The 25,886-nt window shown below is 55.4% G+C and overlaps 1 protein-coding gene across 4 annotated transcripts in view; it reads right to left on the bottom strand.

Moving 5' to 3' along the window:
• Nucleotides 1-44: 44 nt before the first annotated feature.
• LOC137673413 (protein CEPU-1) overlaps nt 45-25,886 on the bottom strand; it is a 305,517-nt gene continuing 279,675 nt past the window's right edge. For 2 of the 4 annotated variants that reach the window (XM_068418175.1, XM_068418174.1), the window contains 6 exons: nt 22,669-22,794; nt 6,433-6,567; nt 5,684-5,804; nt 4,624-4,775; nt 2,863-2,895; nt 45-1,664 (listed from right to left, as the gene is read on the bottom strand). In XM_068418175.1, the coding sequence (XP_068274276.1) occupies nt 1,564-1,664; nt 2,863-2,895; nt 4,624-4,775; nt 5,684-5,804; nt 6,433-6,567; nt 22,669-22,794 (668 nt within the window). In that variant the 3' untranslated portion in view covers nt 45-1,563. Of the gene's footprint in view, nt 1,665-2,862; nt 2,896-4,623; nt 4,776-5,683; nt 5,805-6,432; nt 6,568-18,861; nt 18,865-22,668; nt 22,795-25,886 lie in introns of all 4 variants that reach the window. The other 2 variants (XM_068418177.1, XM_068418176.1) reach the window with 2 other exon arrangements.

Genomic DNA, 25,886 nt, shown 5'->3' with positions numbered 1-25,886 from the left:
CCCGCCCGCGCCCGTGCCCCCGCGTGCCTCCCGCTGCCGGCTGTGGGGAAGGAAAGGAAACCGAGGGAGAAAAAGTGACCGCGGGAGAGACCCCCCCACCCAAACGGGCTGCTCCCGCCGTTCGGGCGACGGCTGGCCCACGGGGGTGCCGATCCCTTCGCCGCCTTCTCCTAATTTCTGCTTCTCATTTTTTATATATATATATACACACACACACGCCTACACACACACATACACATACATATATATATATATAAAAAATATAAAAGTGAGCTATATAGATCTCCCTCGGTTCTCTTTATCCCTCCTGAAGGGGATGGGGCCACGCGGCGAGAGGCGACGGAGAGGGGCTCCGGTCCCCCTGCAGCGCGACGGCGACCCGGAGGCGGAAAGGCGAGGGGGCGCGGGGACCGAGACGCTCGTCTGGTCGAGGACCGATACGCACCTAACTCCATAGACAGCATGCAGTAATGGCAGCGGAAGGACCCTGCTGGGAACCGTGGCTAGAACGCGAACAAAACAAAAGTTACATATATATATATGTATATTTATATATACTGTATATATATATATCCCGTAAAAAGACTCGGCATCTCCCTCCGCCTCGACGCGCAGTGAGTGTCGCCCGTGCCCTCGGCGGGAACTGTTCGTACAACCGCTTTTTGGGCCCGTTTCGGGGAGGGGGTTCGGCGTCAGACTCCTCCTCCTCTTCCTCCTCTTCCTCCTCCGTGCCGACTCGCCTTGGTCGGGCGCCGACTGACTTCTTCTCTCCGCTTGCTCCCCTTCTCCTGTCGGGATTTTTTTTTTCCTTTTTCAAATTTTTTTTCCTCTTTTTTGCATGTCTGTTTTGTAGGAACTAAAGAGTTCTAGGCTCGTATCAGAAAATATAATTAATAAAATTAACCATGACTCAGAATCCCTTATCGCTCACGATGTCCGCGGGGGGTACGATGAACGTGCGGCTCGACGTCGGTCTCCTCCTTCCCTTTCCGTTCGTGGTGGTGTGGTAACTGTTGAAGATCTATATATCTATACATATATATATATATGTATACGTGGAGAGAGATAGATATATTTTCTGGAACACAAATGGTGGCACGGTCCATGAGAAGACGGGGAAATCTCGGCGAAGACGGAAACCGGCGTGTCCCGACGGAGCGGTCGTCGCGGGAGGGAGCGGGCGGGCGGAAGGGGACTGGGGGGGAGTAGCTCCGTGCCCTGATGGCCTCGCTCCCTCCTCCGTGTTGGCCCACGGCAAAAAAATAGATGGGAGACCAAAAAAACTGGGGGAAAAGAAAAAGACTTGGTCGCGTTGCGTCTTCAGCGGGAAGCCTTGGAATTTTTTTCTTCTTTTCTCTCCTTTCCAAATTCCCGTTGTGGTTTTTTTGCTTGTTTTTCCTCTCTCCCCCTGCCCTAGGTGGCCTGGCCGGACACTCTCTCAATTCTTATGATTATTTTTGGAAACGGTGAACACCACTTCTTCTTCTTCTCCTTCCTCTCCTTTCGGCTTGCGCTCGCTGGCCGTGGTCGTCGCCGTCGCTACGCCGCGGGCCGGCTCTCGGGTCAAAAGTGGCGGGCGAGCTGGGCGAGCGGGAGGGCCAGCAGCCACGCGCTGCCGCCTCGCCGCCACGCGCCGTTGTTGCCGTCGTGCACTGCGCCGGGGCCTGTGGGGAGGGACAGAAACACCCGCCTGGTTAGCCACCAAGCCAACTAGCCACCAAGCCAACACAGACCAGAAAACACACATATAACAAATAACACAACCAAACCGCACCACTTGGGCCCCCGCTGCTACTGCACGTGGTGACATTGCCCCGTGCAAGGCCTCCCTGGGCACTTGTCGTTACATGACTACCCAACGCGCTCTGCCCATGACCCCAGACCATCTCAAAAGGGATGAGGTGGGATGAAGAGGGTGCTCAAGAAGAGCCAAGCCCCTCCAACAGCACGGGAAGCCCCCTTCAGGGGTCTGGAGCTCAAAGCTCAGCGTGGAAGAGAGCACGGAAGGTGCCTGACTCGGTGACTTTCACAAAAACACCCCAAATACTTGGCCCAGGGCAACACTAGGGTGGGAGGAGACCTTGGGATGGCGTCCGAGTCGGTGCCCTGCCCACGAGGTCGGACCGACTTGTGCTTTTGAAACCCCGGGACGCTTCCCCAGGCTTCAAATGCCGACCAACGCGCTGAGAACCGTTACCCGTTGGGCCTACCGCTAGTACCACGCTTCCAACACGCTCACAGACACAATGTTCCCCACTTAGCCCCGTGTCCCGGCGTGCACTAGGGCGGCTCTGGAGGCTCCATCGCCTCCGTGCTGCCTCCACGGCCCTCCCACCATCTACAAGCCATCCCAATGACGCCTGGCCAGCTGGCTGGCCGGTAAGATCAGATGGCATAGTGCTGGCCGCTCTGGCCACCAAGAACGCCAGGAAGAGGACCAGAAGCCTCTCCACCCCTACCCGCTCCTGCAAAACAGGCACTAGAAGCATCCCCGAGGAGGAAGGACTGGCTGCAAGACCCCTTGACACAGCAACGCGGGGAAAGCGGAGCAGAGATGTCCCTGCTCGCGCCCTGGCGACGGGGAGAAGAGCGCGTCGACGACAGGGAGTGCGGGAGAGGGGGACGGGGCATGCGGGGAGCACAGACCACCACCAAACGGTCACAGGGGAGGAGGCAGGACAGGAGGGTGGGTCACCAACTGCAGTCAAGCCCTAAGTCATCGCTACACCAGCGGGAGTGGTGGGGTTACGGGGTGGCAGGTCATGGGTACCCCCAGGAAGAATCGGGGCAGGAGCCTGAGGGTCCCACGGGGGAACAGAGTGGGGGAGCGCTGGGGTTGCGGGGGGTCCCCAAATTACTGACCTTTCCAGGGTGTCAGGGCAGTAGTTGTCTCTTCTACAAATTAAAGAACAAGCAACAGTTAAGGCAAAAAGGGCAATGGAAAGCGCTTCGCTCAGCCTGCCCTCGCCCTGGGGCCGGGGGACACAAGAGGATGGGGTAGCGCATGTGATGCCGCTGCCCGGACTGCACCCTGCTCCTCTGGGACCCTGCTCCTGCCTCGGGGATGAACGCTGCCCGAGCCGAGAGCGGTGACCCGGGGCAGGGGGACCCTGAAAAGCACATAGTTGCTCTCCGAGCGAAAAGCAAAGCCTCTGGGAAGCGACGCGGGCCGTGGGATGGGGGGGAAGCCGAGGGCTCTGCTTTCCCCTAGCCCACACAACGATGTGGTTTTGCCGAGTGCTCCATCACATCACAGACAGCACCGAATGAGGTGCCAGCCCTACAATAACAAGTGCTGCATGTTTAATAAAGCACTAGTTGACCTCCCCGAAAAGTCACACTAAAAACAAGGATTAAAAGATGTGTGATACATTAGCCTCTGTCACACAGCCCCAGAAAGGCTCACGTCACGGTACCCGGAGGATTAAACCTCCGTTCAGAGGGGAAAAAACCCCAAACACTCGTTTGGCCTCAGGAAAAGGGGATACACACAACATTAGACCCTCTGAACTGCACAGCTGAGACGGTTCTCGGCCGCAGGTAGCGCGGCCGCCACGTGCCACCTCCCTCTCATCTTTCATTACGATAAATAAAGACACATTGATCGCTGGACCAAAGGATTCAGTTGTTTAAGATTTTAACCCATAAACCCATAGGAAGCCTACCCTCTGCTCCCCTCCAGACATACTGTAACACGAGGTGAGGAAAAGACAAGGTAGAACAGTCAGGGACACAACGGAGCCTCGCGAACCGCCCGGCGCACGCAGCCGGAGATTGTGCCAGGAGATGCCCGGGACGACGGCACCTGGTTGCCGACGCATCCTCCCCCCTCCAGGGAGAACAAACCTATCCGGGAGGAAGAAAGGGTGTGCTGCTTTGGAGGGGCTGGGGGGGAGACACGACACATCGCGTGGCCATTGCAGAAGGGGGACTAACACCACGGAAGCGGTTTCATTACCTTTGTACACACTAGGAAAAGGTTTGCACTACCAGGAAGGCTCGTGGCCATGGGAAACCGCTGCTGTCCCTCAAATGCTCTTCGCGGTGATTATTGTCAACCTCCGCACAGCTCCATGCTTTGCTTCCCAGGGGCTGGCATTCATGTCACCCACGGTCAGTGCTCGCCACGGGGTGGGACTGCCAGGGGGAAGGTGGGCAGCAAGGAGGAGGACAACCTCGAGGGGATGCTGGGAGAGGACAGAGGTCCCCCAAGCTTCTCCCACATGGTTCCACAGCACGTGGCAGGGGCCGGGGACGAGCGTGGTGCCGCACGTTTGCCACAATGACCCTGAGCGCCATCTCTCCTCCTGCCAACGGACACATCCTCACGCCTTCAAACAGAAACTCTCCTAGGGATTCCTCAGAGCGAGGAGATGGAAACCTGCAGCCAAGTCCTAACGCCAAACACGGTGCCCGACACCTCAGAGCGCTGGCAGACGGGGGGCCTGAGTCAGGATGTAGGTTGGGAGGCTTCCGTGCTCTCCCTGGCCTCGCCACGACCTCTGACCCGCGTGCCGGGGGGGAAACGATCGGCGGCGAACGCAAAAGACGAGAGAGACCCTTCCCGCGGCTTCGCTGTTAAGCCGGGCCCCCTCCCCGGCCGGCTCCCTCGGTGCTACTCACCGTAGAGGATCATGCTGGCGTTGGTGTTTCCTAGCTGGTTGGAGGCTACGCAGGTGTAGTTGCCGTAGTCCTGCTCGGAGACGTTGAAGAAGGTCAGCCTGGAGAAGAAGGCTTTGTTCTCCACTTTCAGCCCTTTCTGTCCTTCGGCCAGCCTGGGAGAAAAGCAGAAGGGGAGAGGGTCAGGGGGATGGCGTCAGGAGGAGAACTGCCCGCTATTTCCCATGACCCGCTATCCCCTGGTCCTGCCTGAGAGTGAGGACGTCGAGCTTGGGGTAAAGATCAGACATGAACAAGGAGAAGGGAAGGTATTGGGAGAGACATGGGAGCGCACACTGTTGCACATCCCTCTGATGGACCCCGCCGCTGGCACCGCGATGGCCTCCGAGCCACTTGGCGGGGAGGCAACTCTCAGCCAGCACAAACGCTGAAGCATTAACCAAGTGCTTTGAGTTCCTGAACTGCTGTCCCCCTCCCGCGCCGCTCCTGCGGTTCTTTTCCTTGCTAGTTCCTCCCGGGAGGGGCCGGATCTCCATTATCGCCCCTGCCGGGCTCCGACTGCCGGGCTGGGCGGGCTGAGCCCGCTCCTGCCGCCGCTTCGCGGGCCCTCGTGATCTGACCTACTTCTGAGCGAAGCCTTTCATCTGCCAGGCAAACATCCGCCGCTTTGTACGCTCCGCCTGCTCCCTTCCTCCCGCGACGGCCTAGGCCAGCGGCCCCAGCCTCCCCTGCAGCCCCTGGAGCATCCTTTTCGGCTAAAACCTGCCTCCTTATTAACGACCTGCCTGCCTCATCCTGCCTTCGATGCCCCATGGCCCCTCTGGGCTTCCCAGGGAGAGGCAAGGCAAAAAAAGGTTAACTAAAGCTTTGCCTGGCATCAGAGACGTGCTTCAGACTGGGACCCCCCCAAATGCCTCGGCCTCCAAACCCGGCGGGAGCTGAGGGCTGCCAGGGATTCGACGGGCTACCGCAGCCCCGTCGCCGACACGGCCCCGGTTAGCTGATGCCAAAGCTTGCACGGGGTCGGCGCGCGCCCTCCCGTTTTGCCTCCATGGGCTCTTACCGCTTGTCGTCTTTGTACCACTGGAAGTTGGCGGAGGGGACGGCAGAGGCCTCGCACAGCAGGATGCCCTTCTGCCCCACCGGCACCCCGGTGCTCTTCGCGTCCGAGATGTACGGCGGGTCTGCGGGGAGGATGGCAGTCTGGGGTCAGCGCCCGGCAGCCTTGCAGCATCTTGCCCCCTCCCCTTGCTCCTCAAGATCCCTTTTCTTACTCTGCACTTAGAAAGGAGCCAAAATCCTCTCTGAGCCCATGCCCAGCTCCTCACATACTGGCGCTGCGTCCAGGGGTTTCTGGGCTCGTGGGGGACCCCACGGCGCAGCCCAGCGAGGACTGGAGCCCCTATGCTAACCCCAGGCAGCTGAAGGGGTGGCCAGAGAGGGGCTTAGGAGGGCCTTCACCTCTGTCTAAGCACAAAACATGCTGTTTTCTTCCTTGCTCTCTTTCTTTTGCTCTCTCATTTTTTTTCTAAAAGAAAAATATTCCTGTTTACTGCTCACTTCTCTCCTCTCCCCGGAGGTTATCAGCACAGCATCTCACCATGGGCGGAAAACCCAGGTTGATGCAGACAGCTGAGGCGGAGGTGGTGGAAAAAACCTGAAGCTTGAGAAGAGGGGGGAAAAAGGGCAAACCACCACCTGCTCAGAAAAACTGCTGCTGCCTGTCTCGCTCTGGGGCCCACAGGCTGGGTTTGCGCCGCTTCCCCCCACCCAAGTCTCGTTCCCTCATGGGGCGGCCCCCAGGATACTCACAGTTGACGGTGACTTTGACTCGCTGGACGACGGGCGCTGCCACGTCGTTGGAGGCGCTGCACTCGTACTCGCCCGACTGCTCCCGCGTGATGCCCGTGATCTCCAGGTACTCGTCCTCGCTGATGAAGCCCACGGCTGCAGGGACAGAGAGAGAGGGCCATCAGCGATGGGGAGCCATGGCAAACCTGTGCCTGCAGGCAGGTCACCATCTGTGACTGTGTCACTCTGCCCGAGGACACCCACCCTGCAAGTCCCATCCCTGGCACGCCCATGTCCCAGCGTCCCTCCATCCCAAGCAAACCCCTGCCAGAAAGGTGTCTGCGAGCGCTGGCCCTCTGCGACGGGTCCGGCCCTGCCGAGAGCAACACTTGTTGGGGACAATGTCCCCAGTGTGGGCAAAGTGGTCCTCGCCAGACCCGTGCCCTGCTCCAATGACGTGAATTCATCTCAAAATCAAATCAAAATTGCTTTTGTCTGGCACCTTACAGCTCCCCTTCCTGGTAACCTCCTGAACTAAGGCCTCGAACGGGGTTGATTCCTCCCTTCGTCTCCCTACATCTCCCCATCGGATCTCCCGCCACCGAGGTGCTCTAATTACTGCGCGAAGCATCTCCGAGACCAGTGTCACACTTAATATTCCTATAAATTTTAAACGGTAGTCCTTGGTACATATGTGTGGCAATCGGTGTCATATTTTAATTAGGCTTGCCCTACACCATCTGAAATTAATAATAGCTTGAATTACCAGTGTAATTTATAAATTAACATTGCTGCAGCATTAGGAAATAAATTAGCTCTGGACAGCTGTTTCTGGGAGCGAGCGCCGATGGCAGAGAGGCCGAGCGTGGGTCCCCGGTCCCCGGGGGACGCGGGGAGCTTGGCCGGTGAAGCCGCGGTCACTACGCTTGACCGCTCCGCTCTGTGCACCTTGCTCCTAACAAATGCACGCAAAGTACACACGCCGCAGGCTCCCGACGGGGCACACGCCGTCTGCATCCCACCAGTTGATGCTTTTATAGCATCATCTTCCCGCAGTACATAAATAGCGCGGTCACACGCCGCCGCCCACCGAGGCAGCTGGCTTGAAAGCACGCGGACGCGGGGCCCTGAGCCAGCACCACAGAATCACAGAACCAACCAGGTTGGAAGAGACCTCTGGGATCATCGAGTCCAACCATAGCCCTGACACCACCAGCTCATCGGTACTTAGTGCAACTCAAGGGCGAGATATGAAGGCGTTACCCCAAAATCAATACCCTTTGGAGCCACACCAGTTGTAGCGTTACGTCCAGCGGGCCTGCAGCACCATGCGCTGCCAAAAAAAGGAGGAAAAAAAAATTTTCCCTTTTATGGGTGACCTAGAATCAGCTTCTCTGTAGCACAGCGCTGCCTGCTGATAAAATACCGACACAGCTGGTGGCCTTCGGATGCTCCGCACGCAAATCTGACTCTGGTTTGTGCAAAGGCTCAGATAACACTCCGCTTCCTAACTCACCGAAGGCCCGAGCACGAGCACGAGCCCGAGCCAGCTCGCACGTGGCAGGATTTAGCTCTCGCCGTAGCCGAGCCGTAGCGTGCGCCCCTCGTTCGATGTGGGAGCGAAGCAGCTCAAGTACGTTTCATTACCCAGCAAAAGACTTCATTAAAGTAACTGTGAGGGTCAGCTTTCCGCCTGCGAAAGCTCAGGAAATTGAGAGATGAAGGCTCCCTCTGTGCCTACGTAGGGCTGAAGTCTGAGATAGGCGCACGGTAATCGGCCGACGGAGAGGCAGGGCGCAAAGATGTCACGGTTTTTGGGGTCGTGTTGGCACCCGTGGGATTTTGGCTATGGCTCGTTGACCCTGGGATGCTTTGAGCCGACGCCTGCTTTTGCCCTGAGCTCTATCTGGTATTACCCACGCTCACAGAACGACGACGATAGCATTAGGAAGACCATCCCTGCTAGCTGCTCTGGCCAGATCCTGCCTCCTTAGTGCCAGCTTCATGTCACCATGGCTGCTGGGGTGCTCACCCGGAGCTCAGGGGTGCTCAGCTCCGGGAGCTCCCCCCGGCTGGTACCAGCCCTGCTCTGCCTGAATTGATGGTGGGAACTTTTCAAGGCTGTCTCTGCTTGAGCACAATTAGGAGCTGAATTATTGCAGGAATTAATGGGAGAGCTCTCTCATCTCCTCAGGAACTAGAAAACCAGCACAGCCAGCACCCATCATTATTATTATTATTATTACTAATAATATAATGCAGGCCAGAAATGGAACAGCCACAGATGAGGCAAAAGCGTCATCCCTGCTCGTCAGCCAAGGATGACGAACTAACCCGCTGTGAGCCGGGGAGAGGGAAAACCGGAGCTTGATTCCACCTGCTCGGCGAGCGGGAGCCTGCGCGCAGGCCACCGTGTGCTATTCAGGACTTGCTCTGCCACACCTGCAACTCTGCAGATCTCCATAAAAAACCTCAAGGAAGGGGAAGCACAAGCACAAAGCAGCAAGGGGGGAAAATTCAGCCCAGAGCTGCAAATTAGCCAAGACGGACTCAATGCATAACAAATTGCCCACGTCATGAACAGAGCCGGGGAGCTCCTGCATCCATGTCCCTCCCATATGTCTTTCTCCTTTCCTTGCTTCTCCTCGTCTTCCCAGCCTGACTCATCTCCCTTCTGCCTCCTCCTACCTGTTTGCTTCCATTGAGCCTCTGACGAGATAATAACTCACCAGAAAGAGAACACATTCCCCATTTAATTACACGCCGCCGTCCCCTGGCTCACCGTTGTGGCCACATTCAGCTCTCTAGGACACGACACTTACGGCTTTGTGTAACTTAGTGCTTCCTAATGTCCAACCTGACCCTCCCCTGGCGAAGCCTGAGGCTGTGTCCTCTTGTCCTATCGCTAGTTGCCTGGGAGAAGAGCGATTGTCCCGCAATGGGTTTGATCTCTGGATGCCCAAAGTCCTGGGGCCGGTCCCTGCCCCGTGCCGCTGCGTTTGTCGGGCACCGATCCGACTAGCCGGGCTTGGCCACAGAAGGAGAATATTTTATGGAGATAATTTCATTAAAATGTTTACAACAATGCAGATATTGACATCTCGCTTCAATCAATAGCACAATTTATTGTCCTTCAAGGTGAACATTAAGCCAAGCTGCCCATTAGTCAATATTTACCTCCCAGGTCTATAAATCTTTATACGGGCTTCAGCAGACGTTGACAGCGGCTGATTCCAGATAAGTTAAAGTAAGAGCGTGAAACATTGCTCCTTTTGGAGGTGAAATAGTAACTAGTTAATTACAGTCCCTACAGCAATTCTGAACTATCAATTTATGGCAACTTCTAGCAATAAAAATTAACATTGTGCAGACTCCTGGCTCCAACTGCCGCGCTACAGCCGAGAGCCCTATATTTCAACCGTCACTCCGATGCGGTACTGATGCCCATCCTATAACAGTTTATAGCAGATAAATAAAACACACAAAGGTAATAAGAGCCAATTGTCTCTTATTACTCTTATTACTTTAATTGTCGCTGCTGTGGCAGCGGGTGGAAAAGGGCTACAGTGCAGGGTGGGTAATTCAGCATCCCACGGGCAGCTCGGGGAAGGAGGTGGAGGAAGGAACCGCCCCAAAGCCAGGCTCTCGGAGCAGGTAGGACAGCCCTGGTGACGTGGGTAAAGAAAAACTAAGGCTGCCTCCAGCACGTGCCCTGGCCAAAGATGGGGGAAGCACCTGCTTCACCTCTGATTAATCACTACACGACCAGCGTACAGCAAACACGTGCTAGGAACCTCCTCCTCTTCATCTCTCACCAGCCTTCGGGAGGGCCGTAACCCCCGAAACAGGCACGCAGCGTATCAAAGACTCCATCGGGCTTACACGGGGCCAGGTCTCTCTCTTTTTCAAGTTTCCCGACGACAAAGAAAGAAATCTCCCCTCTGACATGTTTTTCCACATTAATTAGCATGTTTCCGTGGCCTGATGCTGCGCGAAGCCCCAGGGGATGGTGCTCTCGCTGCCTGGCTTTTGTGTGGTGCTCGGGGCTGCGGTAGCTGCCTCTGCTCCTCTGGCCCGAGGTCCCTCCTCATCCTCATGCCCTACGGGTGCTGTCACCAACCGTGCCACCAAACAGAGGGGAAACATCCTGGTTCCCTTGCTCATAAACTTCATTTAATTGGATTCAGCAGAACTTTCACAGCCAATTTTGCTCCGCGCCCTCGTGCACGGCAGCACAGGCTGTGAGGGAGAGGGGTGGCCGGTGCCGACCGCTGTGCCGAGGGCATACTACACATCTCCCTACTCACCGGGACATGCCAGTTGCAGAGACCCTCCAGACACCACCACGTCGCCTGCTCCCGCTTGCTCAGCCTACGTTCGCAGTGCCACGCGACACGGCCGAGTCGGTCGAGCCACCCCTTATAGCACCATTATGAAGAGTTTTTTAGCTTAAAAGTCCTTGAAAGTTTCCCACTGTGACTCATCGCACAAGATCTTTTTCACTTCTCCTCTCTTCTCCGCTAACAATATTTATACTCATTTCTTTTATTGAAATCTATCTGCCGCCTGTTCTATTAAAGCCACCTGAGTGGCAGCTCCTATTCTCCAGGAGCCCGCAGCCCATCTATTCTCCAGACAATGAGGTACAAGCTGTCTATCTTCTATTGTGCTTCCCAGCCTTCGGCTCTCAAATCTGCCACCTCAAAAAGGCACGTCGCAGACGTCTCCACGCAAGAGATCGGGATCCCGGGCTGCACGGGGGCTTCCCGGCTCGCCGCCCTCCCTCTCCGGGCGAGCATCTCTGCGGAGATGCTGCCGCGGTACCCGTGATCCCTTCGGGGATGCTTCTCCCCCAGCCCCTGTGCGCTGCTATTCCTACTTAACCGCGGTTCGTGGCCGTCAGACGGCTGCTGCTGCCGGGATGTTTGCGTGCCTCAGACAACTTATTTGTTACCGGGAATAAAAGAGGAGCATTAAACCTTTTGTTTGCAAGAAGTAGTTCCTTGGGAAATAAACGGATTATGGAAATTAATATTTAAAGAAACAAAACAACTCGGGGACCAACCACCCTCGAACGAAGCTCTAACTCAGGACTAAACGAGTCGGATAAAGAATGAGCTCTTTTATTCCGGTGCGCCGGAGAGCTGGGCTAGCTCAGAGGCTTGGCAAACCGGCAGTGACAGTCCTCAGCCTCTCCCAGCCCCTGCCTCCTGCCAGGCTGCCGGTAAGGACGCTGAGCCCCGGGAAAAGGCTCGGTCCGGGCGGCACGTGTCACCCCGTTACAGCACATCAGTGACGGCTGCAGCTCACAAAGCCCCTGAGTGGTGTCAGATCTGTAGCAAAGACGGGTGTAGGGCTCCTTAGAGGGCTGCTTTTCGTAAAAATACTCATGCATGATTCGCTAGCATGGAGCTGGACACCATCCTCCTCGGCCCTCGGGGTCCGCCTGCGCCGAGGGCGAGGCGGTGGCCCTCGTGGTGGTACCAGGAGGGACGGGTGCTCCTAGAGGAAAGGTTTGGGAGAGGCTGTGGCCGGCACCGAGACACTCGCCTCACAGCTCTTCTGCCTCCTTGCAGAAGGCACATGAAAACTGAATACTGAGGCTCCCACAGAGCCAAGCCCTCTCCTGAGAGTTACTGATGAAACAGCATCTCCCGGCAGCTCCGTGCTCTGCTCGAGCACCAACGCTGCTCTCGGGGCACCCGAGCCGCTCTTCGTCCCGTGCTGTCTCTCACAGCTTAGAACCAACCACAAGTCCCCTCTCCTTTCTTTCCTCACTCTTTCTTCCTGCCCACATTTTTTTTCCCCGTTGCCACTTGCAAGGTGAGAGAGGACAGCATCGCCGGAATGAAAGATTCTCCTGCATGCCCTCTCCCAGCAGCCGCCCTAATTCATTTTTCATGGCCCCTTGCAGTGACAAAAGCCGCTGCTTCTCTCTTGTAAGCGTGCGCCGTGCAATAAGTCAAAGCTGATGTGCATTTTCCCCCTGGGTGCCGAAGCTGTGCTTTTGATTTAATTTGTCCTGTTGTTTGGCTCGCTGCCTTTACCGGCGAGTTCCTTCAGAGAGGCGGCCAGGTAGGGCCCCGCGCGCGCGGAGGGGCTGCCTGGCAGATGGGGTACAGTGGGTAGTATTTAAATCATTTGCTGCAACGATACCGAGATGCTGGAGAGTGACAGATGCTGCCGGAGAAAATCGCTCCGACAAACACACGCATCCTGTTTGCGGGAACGCTGCTCCTCGGTTAAATCCTGTCGCAACTTGGCTTTCCTGGACTCCGTCCCATTTCTAGCAGCTTCCGCGCTGTCTCTAGGAGAAGCTGTGGTACACAAGGCTTGGCGAGGAGAGAGGCGGCTCAAGATAACACCGAGATAGGAGGTGCTCCTGCCTGCTACTTGCAGGAGTCTTGCAAAGCGCCTGAAAAAATGCTCCCCAGCTGGGAGATGCGCCACATCCCCCCCTAAACAGCACACGAGAGCAGCCCTGTCCCCAGCCAAACTCTAAGAGCCCCGATTTCCTCTGGATTTGTCTCACAAACGGCTGCTGGCAACCGGGACCGTAGGGTCCCTCCGGCTGCAAATTTAAACCCCGAGGCTTTCTCCGTAGGACAAGCTCTTAAGAAGCAATCGCAATCCAAGGCGTTAAATGGCTGTAACCTCAGCTAAGCTGTATTTCAGCCGCATTAAGAAAAATATCCCCAGGATGGGAAGCAAGTGGCATAATGGCATTAGAATGAAAAAATAAGCATCAAGTGCCGGCTAAATCCATCCCCAACGCTGGCACCAAGTCATGGGGATCTGGGAAACTTTCCCTTCTCCCTGCACGCGGCTCCTGGCAAGCCTGGACACCATCGTTGCCATGACTTTATGCAAACGGGGGATATTTTCCTTCCCCTGGGATCCCCTGACCCCTCCTCACCCCCCGAATCACGGCGGGGTGAAGCTCCCTGTCGCCTCTCCATCATCTTTAGCCCATCTTTATTTTTTCAGACACGCTATTTTCCAGCCCAGTGGCCTTGCTCTGTCCCTTGAGTTTTACGTCGCTGATGTCTCCATTTCTGGAGGATCATTTGCAGCTTATTGAGAGAAGCCAGAGAAATGCACGGGGGACGAGACGGAGGGGCTCGGCACCACAGCTGGGGGGTGGGGAGGATGCTGTGAGCCTGGAGAAGGGAGATGGGGAGCAGGGAGACGTGCCAGCAATTGCAGGGACGGGTGACGCTGCCCTCCGGACACTGGGAGGGACCTGAGACCAGGCTGAGCCCATCGTCCCCTCGCCAGGCCTCCTGGGAAGGTATCGGCCCTGCTATGGGCACTGGGAGGGCAGCAAGAGGCACTGCTGTGCGAGGGAAAAGCCATTTTACATAACAGCACTGTATCACAGGAAGGGGAAAAACCCGTGGGCCACGGCTTTGCTCTGGCTTTAAATTATACTGTGGGAGGATAAAAATAAAAGGGAGGAAGACAGAGAGAGAGAGACCAGGAGGAAAAAGAATTGCCATTGTTTTACCAAGCAGATGGGAAAGTTCAAGGGATCAGAAAAAGACTATCATTATCTTGACTCGACCGAGAGAACACGCGAAAGGAAGAGGCATTTTTTTCCCCTGCAGCAAGGTACGCTGTGGCAGAAGTCACTGCAGCACAGAGTCGGACGGTAAACGGTGCCATCAGCTCCAGGCAACACCTGAGTTATCCCCATGGCCTGGGCACGACCCCGGCATCGGGCTTTGTGTCCCCTTCCCTGGCAGTGACACCGCATCACACGCCGCTATCGCGAGAGGGGTGGCCAAGGCGCACATCCCTCACTGCCTCCAGCTGCGGCAACGTGCCAGCTGTGCTACCAGATGTGCCCGCTGCCAGCGACACTGCAGCTGCGGGCACCCCTCCGCGCACCGCCGGCTCTGCCTGGCCTCGTGGCGGGACCACCCGCCCCAGCTGCCCAAACTCCTGCTGTCCTGCCCCAGAGCCACCGTTTATTTCGCTACCAACCATTACAGAACGCGCTGAATACACAACAAACCTCCCCGCTTCTCCTGCTGGCCATGTAACCATGAGCACAACGCATTTTTTTCCCACCAATTCATGTGACAAGCCCCTTTTTTTCTGCGTGGGCAACGGCGCTTACGACTCCAGGGTTATTCACTGCTGCTACTCAGCTCAGAATGGAATGGTCGAGCAGCTCCGGCTCACGAGCACGTTTCCCATCCTCGCCAGAGACAAGGAAACTCTCCTCCTACCTGTGTTCAGGCTAGGGGAACTGCACAGCCCCAAAGCCCACTGGCTGAGCACGGACACATCAGATGGACAAACTGGAGCAGACGCTGGTGCAACACCATCCCTGCCAAGCACGGGACAGGGAAACGAGGAGGTGGAGCGCAGGTCTGCTCCGTGGGAGCATCCTTCACCCACCACGTCCCTCCTTGCAGTCATTTTGCCACTCCCCAGCTTTTCTCCCTTTCCCTCCAGCATATTTCGCACACTTTCTTTCTCTCTTCCCCCTTTCCCTCTTCCTCCCTGGTCCCTACACCTCGCCCTTGCCACCTTTCCTTCTCTGCACCCCCCGGGATGCGGAGAGGGGCTGGCAACCTGCCCTGCCTAATCCTGCGGCTACCGACTCCTCGGGCACTTAATATTCACGACGGAGAGAAACATTTCACGGCGAATTGGACGCACATTCAAGTGGAAATGGAAATTTTATGACTCTTCTCACTCTGCGCCGCAGAGTACACCAGCTGAGAAAACATGGAAGCAAATGAACAACCTGTGAACTGTAAAGTATATTAATAATGAAATCACAGCCTGGGAAATGAAGGCTTTACTCTGTTTATATTCTGCTCCATTAATAGAGAGCGCTCGCGCTAGCTCCACCCCATTAGCCGGCAATCTGCGCCGAGGAGGAGCGCAAGGACAGCGGAGGAGGGCACAAACCTCCTTCCCACCGGGCCAAGCTGCTCCAGGGCACACAGCCACGCTCCCTCCCTGTGCTGCTCCTTCCCATCGCTGACCTGCCATGGTTTGAGCATCCCCATCACCTCTCTGGGCATCCTTCCCACCCCTCATCACGACGTCCCATCCCTCCAGGGGTGGATGTACCCCTGAGCCGGGCTAGCAGGGCTGGGGAAATAAACATCTCGGTGCTCTTCCCCCAGCCCTGCCCTTGGCTCGGCAGCCCTGGGCCACGCGTGAGGCAGCCCGGCCGGGCTCCCTCCTCCCCGAAAACAACCGTGGCGGCTCGTGCAAAGCACATCACGGGAGCTAAAACGAGCCGGAGCCCAGTTTTCTACAGCTGAAGCGACCCGGTGTTGACAGAATGGGGACGCGTTTCCACAGCTCAGATTTTTATAATAATACCTCGGGGGAGTCGCTGGCAAAGTTTGGCCCAAATATAATTAGTTTCCACAGCTATTAGGGGCTGATAAAAGGTTTTAATTTGTGTGGAGATCTCTCGGATCTCAGACACTCCCGTCCCTTGCTCTTCCCCACACCAGCTGAAGGAAAGGCGAGTCCCAGGCTGCCGACACAAAGCCACTCGGTTACTGGGGAAGGAGGGAGCCAAAGAAGAGACAGAAAATCCCGCAAGCTGACACGGGTGGCGTGCTGGGTTTTGTCCGCCTCGTCCCACCACACCACAGAGATAACTAACACAACCCCTTCTTCCCATGGGGATGGAGACAAGCCACCGGCACGGAGCGATGCTGCCGGGGGGGGTGAAAATTGCCATCTCTGCACAAAGCTGGAGCGCGGGTTGCTCGGGCGGGGGGTGCCGAGGGCGTTATCCGGGGCTATGGGAGTGAACAAACATCCCCGCTGCCCTAACCCAGCCCTGCCGCTGCTTCACGTGCGCAGGGCTGAAGAAATTACCACGCAAATGTCAGCTGAGGACCCAGAAAAATAAATCTCTGCTATTTCTTGTTATTGCTGCTTTGTACAGGGTGCCAACTCCCTCGCGCCAGCAACGGCAGCCGATTGGGAATGTTTGTGACACCGCGGCGGCTCTCGCCCTCACAGGAAAGGGAGCCAGGAACTGCTGGGATGAGCCGAAGGATAAAAAAAGGGGGTGCAGGCAGAGCTGCCTGCTTGTGCCCTGCAGCAGGGCAGCACCCGGCAGCACCGCTGCCCACCCGCCTCCCCAGGCTGAGACACGGAGCCGAGCACGCTCTGCCTCTGGCAAGGAGGGGAAGCGTGACATTGCAAAGCTGTGTTTGGGGAATACGCTGAAGCAAAGAGGGTTTTTTTTATTCTTTCCTCCTTTTCTTAAGGGAAAGACATTGCCTCATTTGTAGCTGGTAGGGGTCTTGTTATTTTTGTACCGAGATGCATATTTTAAAGGCGGCTATGCCACACATGCAAACAAATTAGCTCGGAGGGTTCATTTCCACCATGTGGGGAATCAAAAATGTTACTTTTATACATATACACGTGCAAGTACATAATCTCCCATTGCTTCGAAAAAGCAAGAGGAACCCAAGCACGTCAGTGGAAAGGGAATGCTAAAAGGAGCTACCCACAACCAAGCGCTGAGCACATGGCACGCTAACCGTCTTCAAGCCATTCCTCGAGGAAAGCAAACCCTGGAGCCCACGATGCAATGCCACAGGGTCCTGGCTCCTTCTGGGCCACGTCCTGCTCCCACGGGAGCTGATGGGGAAGCTGCTGGCACTCAAGGAGCTAAATATTCACCCTGCTCCTGGCAGGATCGCGTTGCTGGTCACCACTTTGCAAGCAACCCCTGGCAACGCCAGCTGCCAGCTTCTCCTTCACCACCACCACGGTCCACCTCGAAGCCCTGCTTCTCCAAGAGCACTGCAGCCTACTTATTTGCACCCCGCGTGCCACCGGTGACCCTCTTCCTGGCCGGTCTGTCCGGCACACGCTAATTACGCGCGCGTCAACACCGGTGGCAGATTTACAGGTTAACAATGATTTAGTGGAGCGCGCCGCCACCAAATTAATGCCGGCTATAATGTAGTTTACCTCATTAAACAATGCATACCAAGATCCTGTCTGTTGTAAAACAATTGGTCTCTGAAGCCTAGTGTTCATCTTCCAGGGTTGCTGGGAGATAATAAATGGGTAATATTCCGGCGATAATGGTAATGGAGTCACGGCTCAGAGCTAATATTATGGCAAAGCAGTAATTATTTCAACAGTAAACAAGGGGACGGTTGAGCTGCCGACAGGATTGGCCGGTTGAAATGCTTCAGTTAATTTAGCTGGAGCCCTGGCCTGCAACCGCCTCCTGGAAGGAGGACAAGGTGCTCGGCCACCGAAAGAGTCGGAAAAACTTCCATGAGGCACTTGGCCACCACGAGACCGGGGAGACGCACGCAACAAGGTGAGGTGGGATGTCACGTATGGCACAATGACCAACCCAACACCGCAGGTCAGGGCTGGCTCTGTGCTCCATCATACGGCCACGGTAGCAGGACTCATGTCCCTTCTTTGAGATACCACTTCTGTTGGCTCATACAACATCTCCCCCAATCCTTATTCCTCAAGAGGGGCTCAAACCCCTCATTTCTGCAAGGCACCACAAGCTTTGGTTGGCTCTTTGGTATGTGTTCAGCCTGAGGCAATACAGACAAACCCTCCCTGCTGCCTAAACATTGAGGAGAGAGGTGAGGGGGGTGCTCGGCCTCCTCCAAAACCACCTGAACCCTCAACAGGAGACAAGACACAGCGCAGAAACATGAGACCCTGGAGGAACACAGAAGCAGCCTTACACCAACCATCTGCTCACTCCGAGAGAGATTTCCCTGGCAAAAGAACCAACAGAGAGCACAAGACTCTGGTCTACAGTTAATGAGGTGACGAGGCAGGGCTAAAGGGAGCAATGTTGCGGGACACTGAGCTGATCGCTGCGAGGGACGAGGCAGCGCAGAAGCAGGCGGAGATTTTCCCACCCAAGTGGATCTCCCCTGGGTCCCTCCCAGCTGCCCTCCAGATCTGATGTCTGACCTACAAACATCCCCTGCCCAGTCCAGAAAGGATCCTGGCAAGATGAAGGACAGCAAGCGATGTGCTTAATGGACAAACCTCTGGGAGGGGAGGACGTGTCCCCTTCCCAGGGACAAGTAACTCTTCAAGCTGGATTTTTTTTGCAGTCGCTTGTCCTCTTGTTTTAAGCCCCGCCAAGAGTCAGAGAGAATCAATATATCTAAATATACCGGACTTCTCCCAGAGTCCCTTCGCTGGTTTGCTGCTGATGTATAGACAGATGATCTCATGAGACCTCTGCCACATTAGGCCACCGTGTCTCATCTATCTTAAGTGCATATACGAGCTGTGATTACTGCTGCGCCCGAGCGCCTCACATCTTCCATGTATTTATCCTCCCATCGGTCCTGCAAGACAAGGGACTGCTATTGTGCCTCTTCCAGGCAGGACGCGGAGGGCCACGGAGGTTAAACGGCCCGATGGCCGAGGATATCCGGGCCGTGGCAATGTCGGGACCCTCTGAGCATCTCCCCTGCCTTGTGTCTGCTTTGTGGAGCACCCAAGCGGCACCAACCCTACAAATCACAGCTCGGACTCAGCTCAGGACCCCAGCTCCACACGGGATCTAGCTTTCAGCGCCGAGCCTAATCCTGAGATTAATGAGGGATTCCTGCTATAAAGACCTCTCAATCAGACTTCTTATGAGTAAATACACCGCCGAGCCAAATCGTAACGTTTTCTTACCCTGGCAGCCGCTGTCTTAAGCCTTACACCACCATCCATCATACTACAGCAATACTCAAAAAGCAATTAGACAAAACCATGGCAGAGAAGTCCATCAAGGGTCATTAAAGATGACGACTTGGATGCAGCCTCTGGCTCAGGACGTCCGCGCGTGGCAGACCGGTGCTGCCCAGGCAGACGTGCCAGCAAAGGTAGCGAGCAGCCCCGCGCGCTTCGGCGTCACCCTGTGCCCGGCAGCTCGGGACACTGTGCTTTTTCCTAGCCAAGAAATCCCAGCCTTCGTCCACTGAGAGATGGAAACCAGCCTGACAACATGGCAATCGCCATGACAACATCAGAGTTACCCCCAAAAATAAAGAGCCCAGTAACTATGGAAACACCTGAGTGACCAAAACCTGACTATTAAGTTGAAGACTTCTCCGCAGTTTACAGATGGTGTCAGCAGCACGAGGCTGGGGACCGTGATACATCCGAAACCTTTGACACAAACAGATGCTCAGCACCCATGGGTGCAAACACGAGTGTGCCTGGGCACACACCACGCTGCCTTTCAGACCCCAGTGTACAAGTCCCCTGCGAAACCTACATCTCCTCTGGAAAGATGCTGCTGCTGAGAGGGGTGAGGCAGAGGGACAGAAGATAGGCTGTAACACCTCTTGGTTGGACTGGCCATGGGTTCACAAAACCCTTCTCCAGAGCCAGCATCCTGCTTTTTCTCACAGCAGAGGGATGAGGATGGGCACAGGTAGGACCAGCCACCGTACAAGGCTCTGAACCAGCGCTCGTGCAATTCACTACCAGAAAACTCTCGCTCAGGCTCACTCAGGTCTTGAGTTACACAATGAAATGCTCTCCTCCTCCCAGCTGCGGGAAACTCTTCCAGCCCCCAAGCCAAGCAGAGCCTCAGAACCAGGCTTAACAGCTCCCATAATGTGGCAACAACTGCAGACGTGAAAATTCAGCAGAGCTTACCAGACCAAGCCGCTAACCACATATTGCACCGGGCCAGAGCAATGCACGGGAGAGATAACAGCCGAGTGGTCAAGGGAGCTGGGAGTGCCTGGGAAAGGGTCTCGAGTGAGATCAGTCGCAGGAGCTGAGCTGCTTTGGGTGTAAATCCTCTGAAGAACCGACCTCATGCTCCCCCGGTGAGCAAACACTCTTATTTGCTCCATTTCCCACCGAGAGCCGCACAGCAGGCTTAGAGCTGCCGAGGAAATAATAAAGCCCGTGAAGTGCCTTTGCACAGCGGAGCATGGGGACTGGCTCCTTCAGCCCCCGGTCTGTCCGTGCCTGGCACAGACAGCGCTATCCAAGCCTCTCCCTAGCGACATCGCTGAGAGCCGCTTACCCATCCGCTGTGTAAACCCTCACGTTATGCACCAGCTTTCCCTTAGCCAATTCTCCCCGGTCCCTTTTCTCCGTTGCTCCAAGCGAGACAGAGAAAGAGGGAGAGAAGGGACAGGAGGCGGCTCGCTCGGGACTTCCCCGGGGATGAGCGGCGATGCAGACCCACAACTGAGGGGCTGGCAGCTCACTCTGGGTCCGTGCTTGCTCCTGGTTCTCCAAATTAGATCACATCCTACTAAGGAAAGAGTTACTGTCGCAGCATCTGCTATAGCACCTCCGCGCACCTGCCCTGGCTCCTTTTTCAGCGCCCACGCTTCCAATCCTCCACTCTCCTGGGTGCACTGAATGCAAAATGGAGAAGTCGAGGTCCCCCTCGGTGGCTTGGCAGCCCCAGAGAGAGAAACAGAGGAGCTGCCTACAGAGAGGGGCAGCCACCAAAGTTGTCTCGGGCCAAGCTCCAGTCAATCTCGGTGATCATTTGTTCCCTTTGAGTTTTGCAAGCAGAATGCCTAATCATGGCCAAAATCAGGTAAGAGCTGCTGCTGCAAATTACACGGCGCCACGGGTAATTTCTGATTAGCTCCCTCTTCCCCTCCTGGTGCATCCTCAGTTTCCATAGCAGCTAAATCCTAAGTAAAATGGAAACATCTGGTTCAAGAGCAGGTAAAGATTCCCTGGGGAAAGAAACTTGCTGGATGGCAGCAAACACCGAAAATAGCCCTCGCGAAAGGCAGAGGCATTGTACGGTGGGGCCCGGTTAGAAGAGGGTGGGTGGCATGTGGGAGAAGGCAGCAAGGGGCACGGGAGTGGGACAGGAGGGTCCCGGGGGAGCAGGAGGGGATGCGGGAAGGAGAACAGGGCTGCAGGGAAAACAAGATGTATGTGAAAAAACAGCAGTGAGGAGGCTGAGCGAGACAAAAACACCTTGTCAGGGTAGACAGGGGAAAGAGGAGGAAGAAGAAAAAGCTTCAAGGTGGGAGCACGTGGACTGCCTCAACCATAAATGCCACCTGATGGAGACAAATACAGCAACAGCAGCTTCAAGGCCATGGATGGATGCTCCGGGCCGAAAGGGAGCACACGGATCCGCGCCCTGCATTTCATCGCTCATCCGCACACAGACCCCGACCAAAGGCCACCGTCTCGGAGGCACAGTGGCCTAGAGCGGGTAAGCCAACACGTGCCCTGCGGGGGGAATGGTTTTTACAGAGACCCTTGTCAAGTGAAGGGGCTGAGATGTTGCCAACTCAGCTCACGCTCTGCCTGGGCTATGGAGAGTGATGGATCTGGCCCAGCAGTTTACTACAGCGCAGATAAATAGCAAAAAAAAAATCAATGGAGCTGCACTGAGACACCGCAGTCATCGTCATGCAGCTGACCGGAGAGAGCAGACACGGCACCATCCATCACTGCCGCTGCTGCGTCATCTCCTTGGGCTGCCGGACAGCCCGGCCGGGGTGTCCCCGAGGAGAACTTGAGGCAGTTGTCTGGGACAACAGCCCACACTGGTAAAACCTCACACTAAAAAATGCCTGAGGTTGAGCCCAAGCGCTTAGATGGGAGATGCAGCCAGCAGAGGATCGGAGCCAGGCACTGCCCCTTGGTCGGGTGGCTCATGTCACCCCCTGAGCCCCCAGACCTCACCCCCAGCTCACCGGAGAGAACCTCGCAGCCACCTGGGAATAACAGGGCAGCGAAACGCAAAGCAAACGCCAAAAAGCAGCTGGGAAACGCTTTTTGAACTCATACGCTCCCAAATGGGCACATGTGGGATTTGGCTTCCCAGCAGTCACACCCACACGGTTCTGCTCAGGTTTTGCTTACCAATTAACAAGGCCACCAATTAATGTTTCCTGTTTTTTCCTACTCATTTGCGCTATTTACAGTCCTCCTTTGATGCAACATGCGAGAATTCCCCCAAAACTTTTCAAAATCGGGCCAGACAAGCACATTCAATCCCTAAGCACGACAACCCCAACCTGGTACCAACCAGGTACCTCCTGCCAGTCCTCCACACGAGCAAAACCATAAGCTCATCTCCCAGACCACCAAGATGGATGTTTCGCCACCAGAGTCATCAACTCCTGTTTTAAGTCATGTCTTTTCAGTGCGTATCACCTTGTCTTTGCAACTCAAGCACCACGTGAACCAGCCAATGACGCCTCCCCAGCCGCTCGCAAATGGCGCCGCGTCCCTCCCGGAATATTTCTGGTAACGTTTGGCTCTTACCTTTGGGCGAGATGTGTCTCCAGGTGATTGTTGGATCTGGCCTGCCCGTGGCTATGCAGGTGAGGCTGACGTTACCGCCCTCATTGATGGAGATGTCAGAAGAGATCTCGGTGATTTTTGGAGACACTGCAATGACACAAGAGGGAAATTAAAATATAACTGGTTCTGCTTTGACTCAGATCTCAAAATGTGGTCGAGGGAGGCTGAGTTTCCTTCCTCCCTCCACCTCGACAAGTTATACAACAGCCCATCAGTCTCATCTGACTTGACGGGAACACACAGGGGAAAGCGGGGGCAGAGAAGATGGGGTTGAAGCGGGTAGAAATTGTAGCCAGAGGGGATTCAGTCATTTTAGGGAGACAGCTCCTCCTCAGCACCTTTGTGGTGTGCGAGACGGTACTTCTTCCCCACCACACTTCCAGTACTCATACTATCCTCCAGCTATGACAAACCCTTCCCAGCAGAGCTGCATCCTACTGGGATACATCATCCACCTCCTCCAAACTCCCCCGAAGGCAGCAGTCGCTCTTGGCTCAACAAGAGCCCCAAAAACACGCACACCAGAGGAGCTCGACGTGAAGACAACAAGTCTACTGAGGAGCCTCTAAGGTCTACCACCGTGCAAAGGAAGGGAAATTCGGTCGGGATGAAAGCTGGATGCACTGGCACTGCCACCATGAATGCCAACGAGCGGGTCAGACACAAGGGGCCCAGCCCCAAAGAGGGGACACGTATATAGGATGGGGGGTGATGAGAAGGGGAAGGGATGAGGCGCAAGCAGGGAGCGCTCGGCCCCTGCTGCCGCGTGAGCGCAGGACGCGATGCGGCTGCCGGGGAGGGCTGGGGCTGTATGAGAAAAACTATCAGCTGCTGTTATCAGCCTGCACCTGCAGAACATAATAAAGACCATCACCTTCCTTGGTTTATTTTTTTTCCAGGCCATTCTCCGGAGCCAAGCAGCGGATTGGCACCCCGCTGTGGCGCTTTGCTGGAGAGTCACAAATCACTCGCAAAGCATCCTGCTCCTTCCACCCTCCCCGGGCGAGCCCCGTGCATCGCCCCGTTGGAAGCTGCAGCCCACACCATCGCACCACCCCTGTTCCTGACCTGGACCCCGCTCCCGAGCACCCTTTCCCTGCCTCTCCCCTCTCCCCACCCCTTCCCGGGGCTGCGCCGAGCTGCAATGACTGCAATGGCCTTGCACGCGTTGCCTCTGCTGTGCAGGTAAGTAATTTATTGATCCGTAAAGCACTCCAAGATGCTCTGGAAGGGATTATGTCATGCCAGTGCCGTGCAATAAAATAAAAAATGATGGATTTTTTGTGAACATGAGGGTGATTTAGGGTTTGTAGCTGGAAGTGTAGTTAAAGTACATTTTAAGTGGAAATCAAGGTGGGTAATGAATTATTCTCTGTTTTGAAGGGCTTCTGGGAGTTCATTTTTTTGCTGCTCTGGGCACGACGGCTAATCTGCTAATCATGCACCGGAGGACAATTACAGATCAGATGCTCCCAGAACAGTGGGGGCTCTGGGGCAGGACAGAGGAGGACACAAAGACGACACCGAAAGAAACATTAATATGCATCACTGTCGTTAAGCCCAGCATAACGGGACAGCACACGTCTTCTGGGACCACCCGCCCGCTCGGAGCTGGGAGATGCTCCGCCAACAGCCAGGTAGTCCATTGAGGAGATGCAATTAATTACAACGGCGCTAGGATGGCTCCGCCGTGGTCCTGGCGAGGCCACGAAACCCACGTGAGCTTTGAAAAGACTGAGCTTACAGTCTGGACAACAGAAATAGGCCAAGGAGGTATTACTGTTGCCATCTCAGAGAGGTGGAAAGAGACAAGCGGAGGCACAGTGAATTGCCCTCCGTCGCCTGCGAAGGAGCAATCGCTTCCAGCTCTAAGTCCCAACAAAACTAGAGCAATATCCATCATCTTCAACGCGATGTTTGCTAACTCACAGAGGAGCCTTTCTGATGTTTTTAACTACTGAATCCACGTCAACCCAATTCAGCTTGTTTTGCAGAGCTCACCGAGACTTACAAAAACCCAAAAATCAGGTTAGACTTCGCACTGCGACTCTGGTATCGCACACACTGATTTGCACCCGCCCAGGCAACAATCTGTAATCAAATCAACTGACCAGATTCTAAAACAGAATTAAAACACATTAAACTTGGATTTCCCGAAACACGAGCGTTACACCCTCCTCCTCAGCGATACAGCAGGAGATTCCAGTTTTGCACAGACCTGGCAGAGAGGTGACCGCGTTGCTGCTTGGACGGGCAACGGGAGACTTTGCAGCTCTCTCCAACGAGTGTGAAACCACCTCGAGCTGCCCGTGTGCCGGGTAAAAAGCCCACCCTGCCCCGACGAGCCTGGGACACGCTCGGGGAGAGGCAAGTTACTGCAGCCCACCTGGGACGAGCTGAGGAGTAAACTAGAGCGACAATGTCAGCTAAGTCGTTAGCTAACCCTTAAATTAAACGTACAGTGGTAGGGTTTAACACGGCAGTTATTGTATGCTAATTAAACGCTTGAATAATTAACCACACGAACTATTTAAATGCCTTTCTGGAGACTGAACAGGTATGTTGTAAGGCTTTTACCACACTAGGGAGGGAAACCTGAATTAATAAGTGATCACGAGTATATATTTAATATTATTTAACGGACAGCGGTGCTCCCGTTCCCTCTGCGTTATAACGCTTCCAGCCCTCCGCAGGTGCCCAGGGCACGCCCCCACTTTGCTCGGACTTGGTGCCCGCTCGCACACGCAGAGTCCCTGGGACAGAAAGCAGCTTGCTTAAATATTTAACCGAACCATATGGTGCGTTACACGTTCCAGGGTGCTCAGTCAGGTGATATATGTCTTTACGGATCCAAGCATATGCGCTTGCCTACACAGATACATTCCCTGGCGCACAGACACCCTCCTGCCGCTGGCACAGACCATATCCCCGCTGTGCTTTCACCTCCAAACACCCGTCCCAGAGCCAGCGCAGATGCGAAATCTCCCAAAGCCCACGCACGTACCCCTTGGCCCTGCCATCTCCTATCATCGTTGCTTCTCCTTCCATCTTTCTTGCATGCAATGACCACGCTGCTGCCCGTGCTTCCCTCTCCCCGACACCGTGTCCCCGCTGCTGTCTCCTGATGTACCCCTTGGCGTGGTTGGTCTCCCTGGGCACCCCAAATTTCAGTCGCTCAT

The sequence above is a fragment of the Nyctibius grandis genome, chromosome 25, assembly GCF_013368605.1.
Source record: "Nyctibius grandis isolate bNycGra1 chromosome 25, bNycGra1.pri, whole genome shotgun sequence".
NCBI lineage: Eukaryota > Metazoa > Chordata > Aves > Nyctibiiformes > Nyctibiidae > Nyctibius > Nyctibius grandis.
This window is presented reverse-complemented; position numbering and strand designations above follow the sequence as displayed.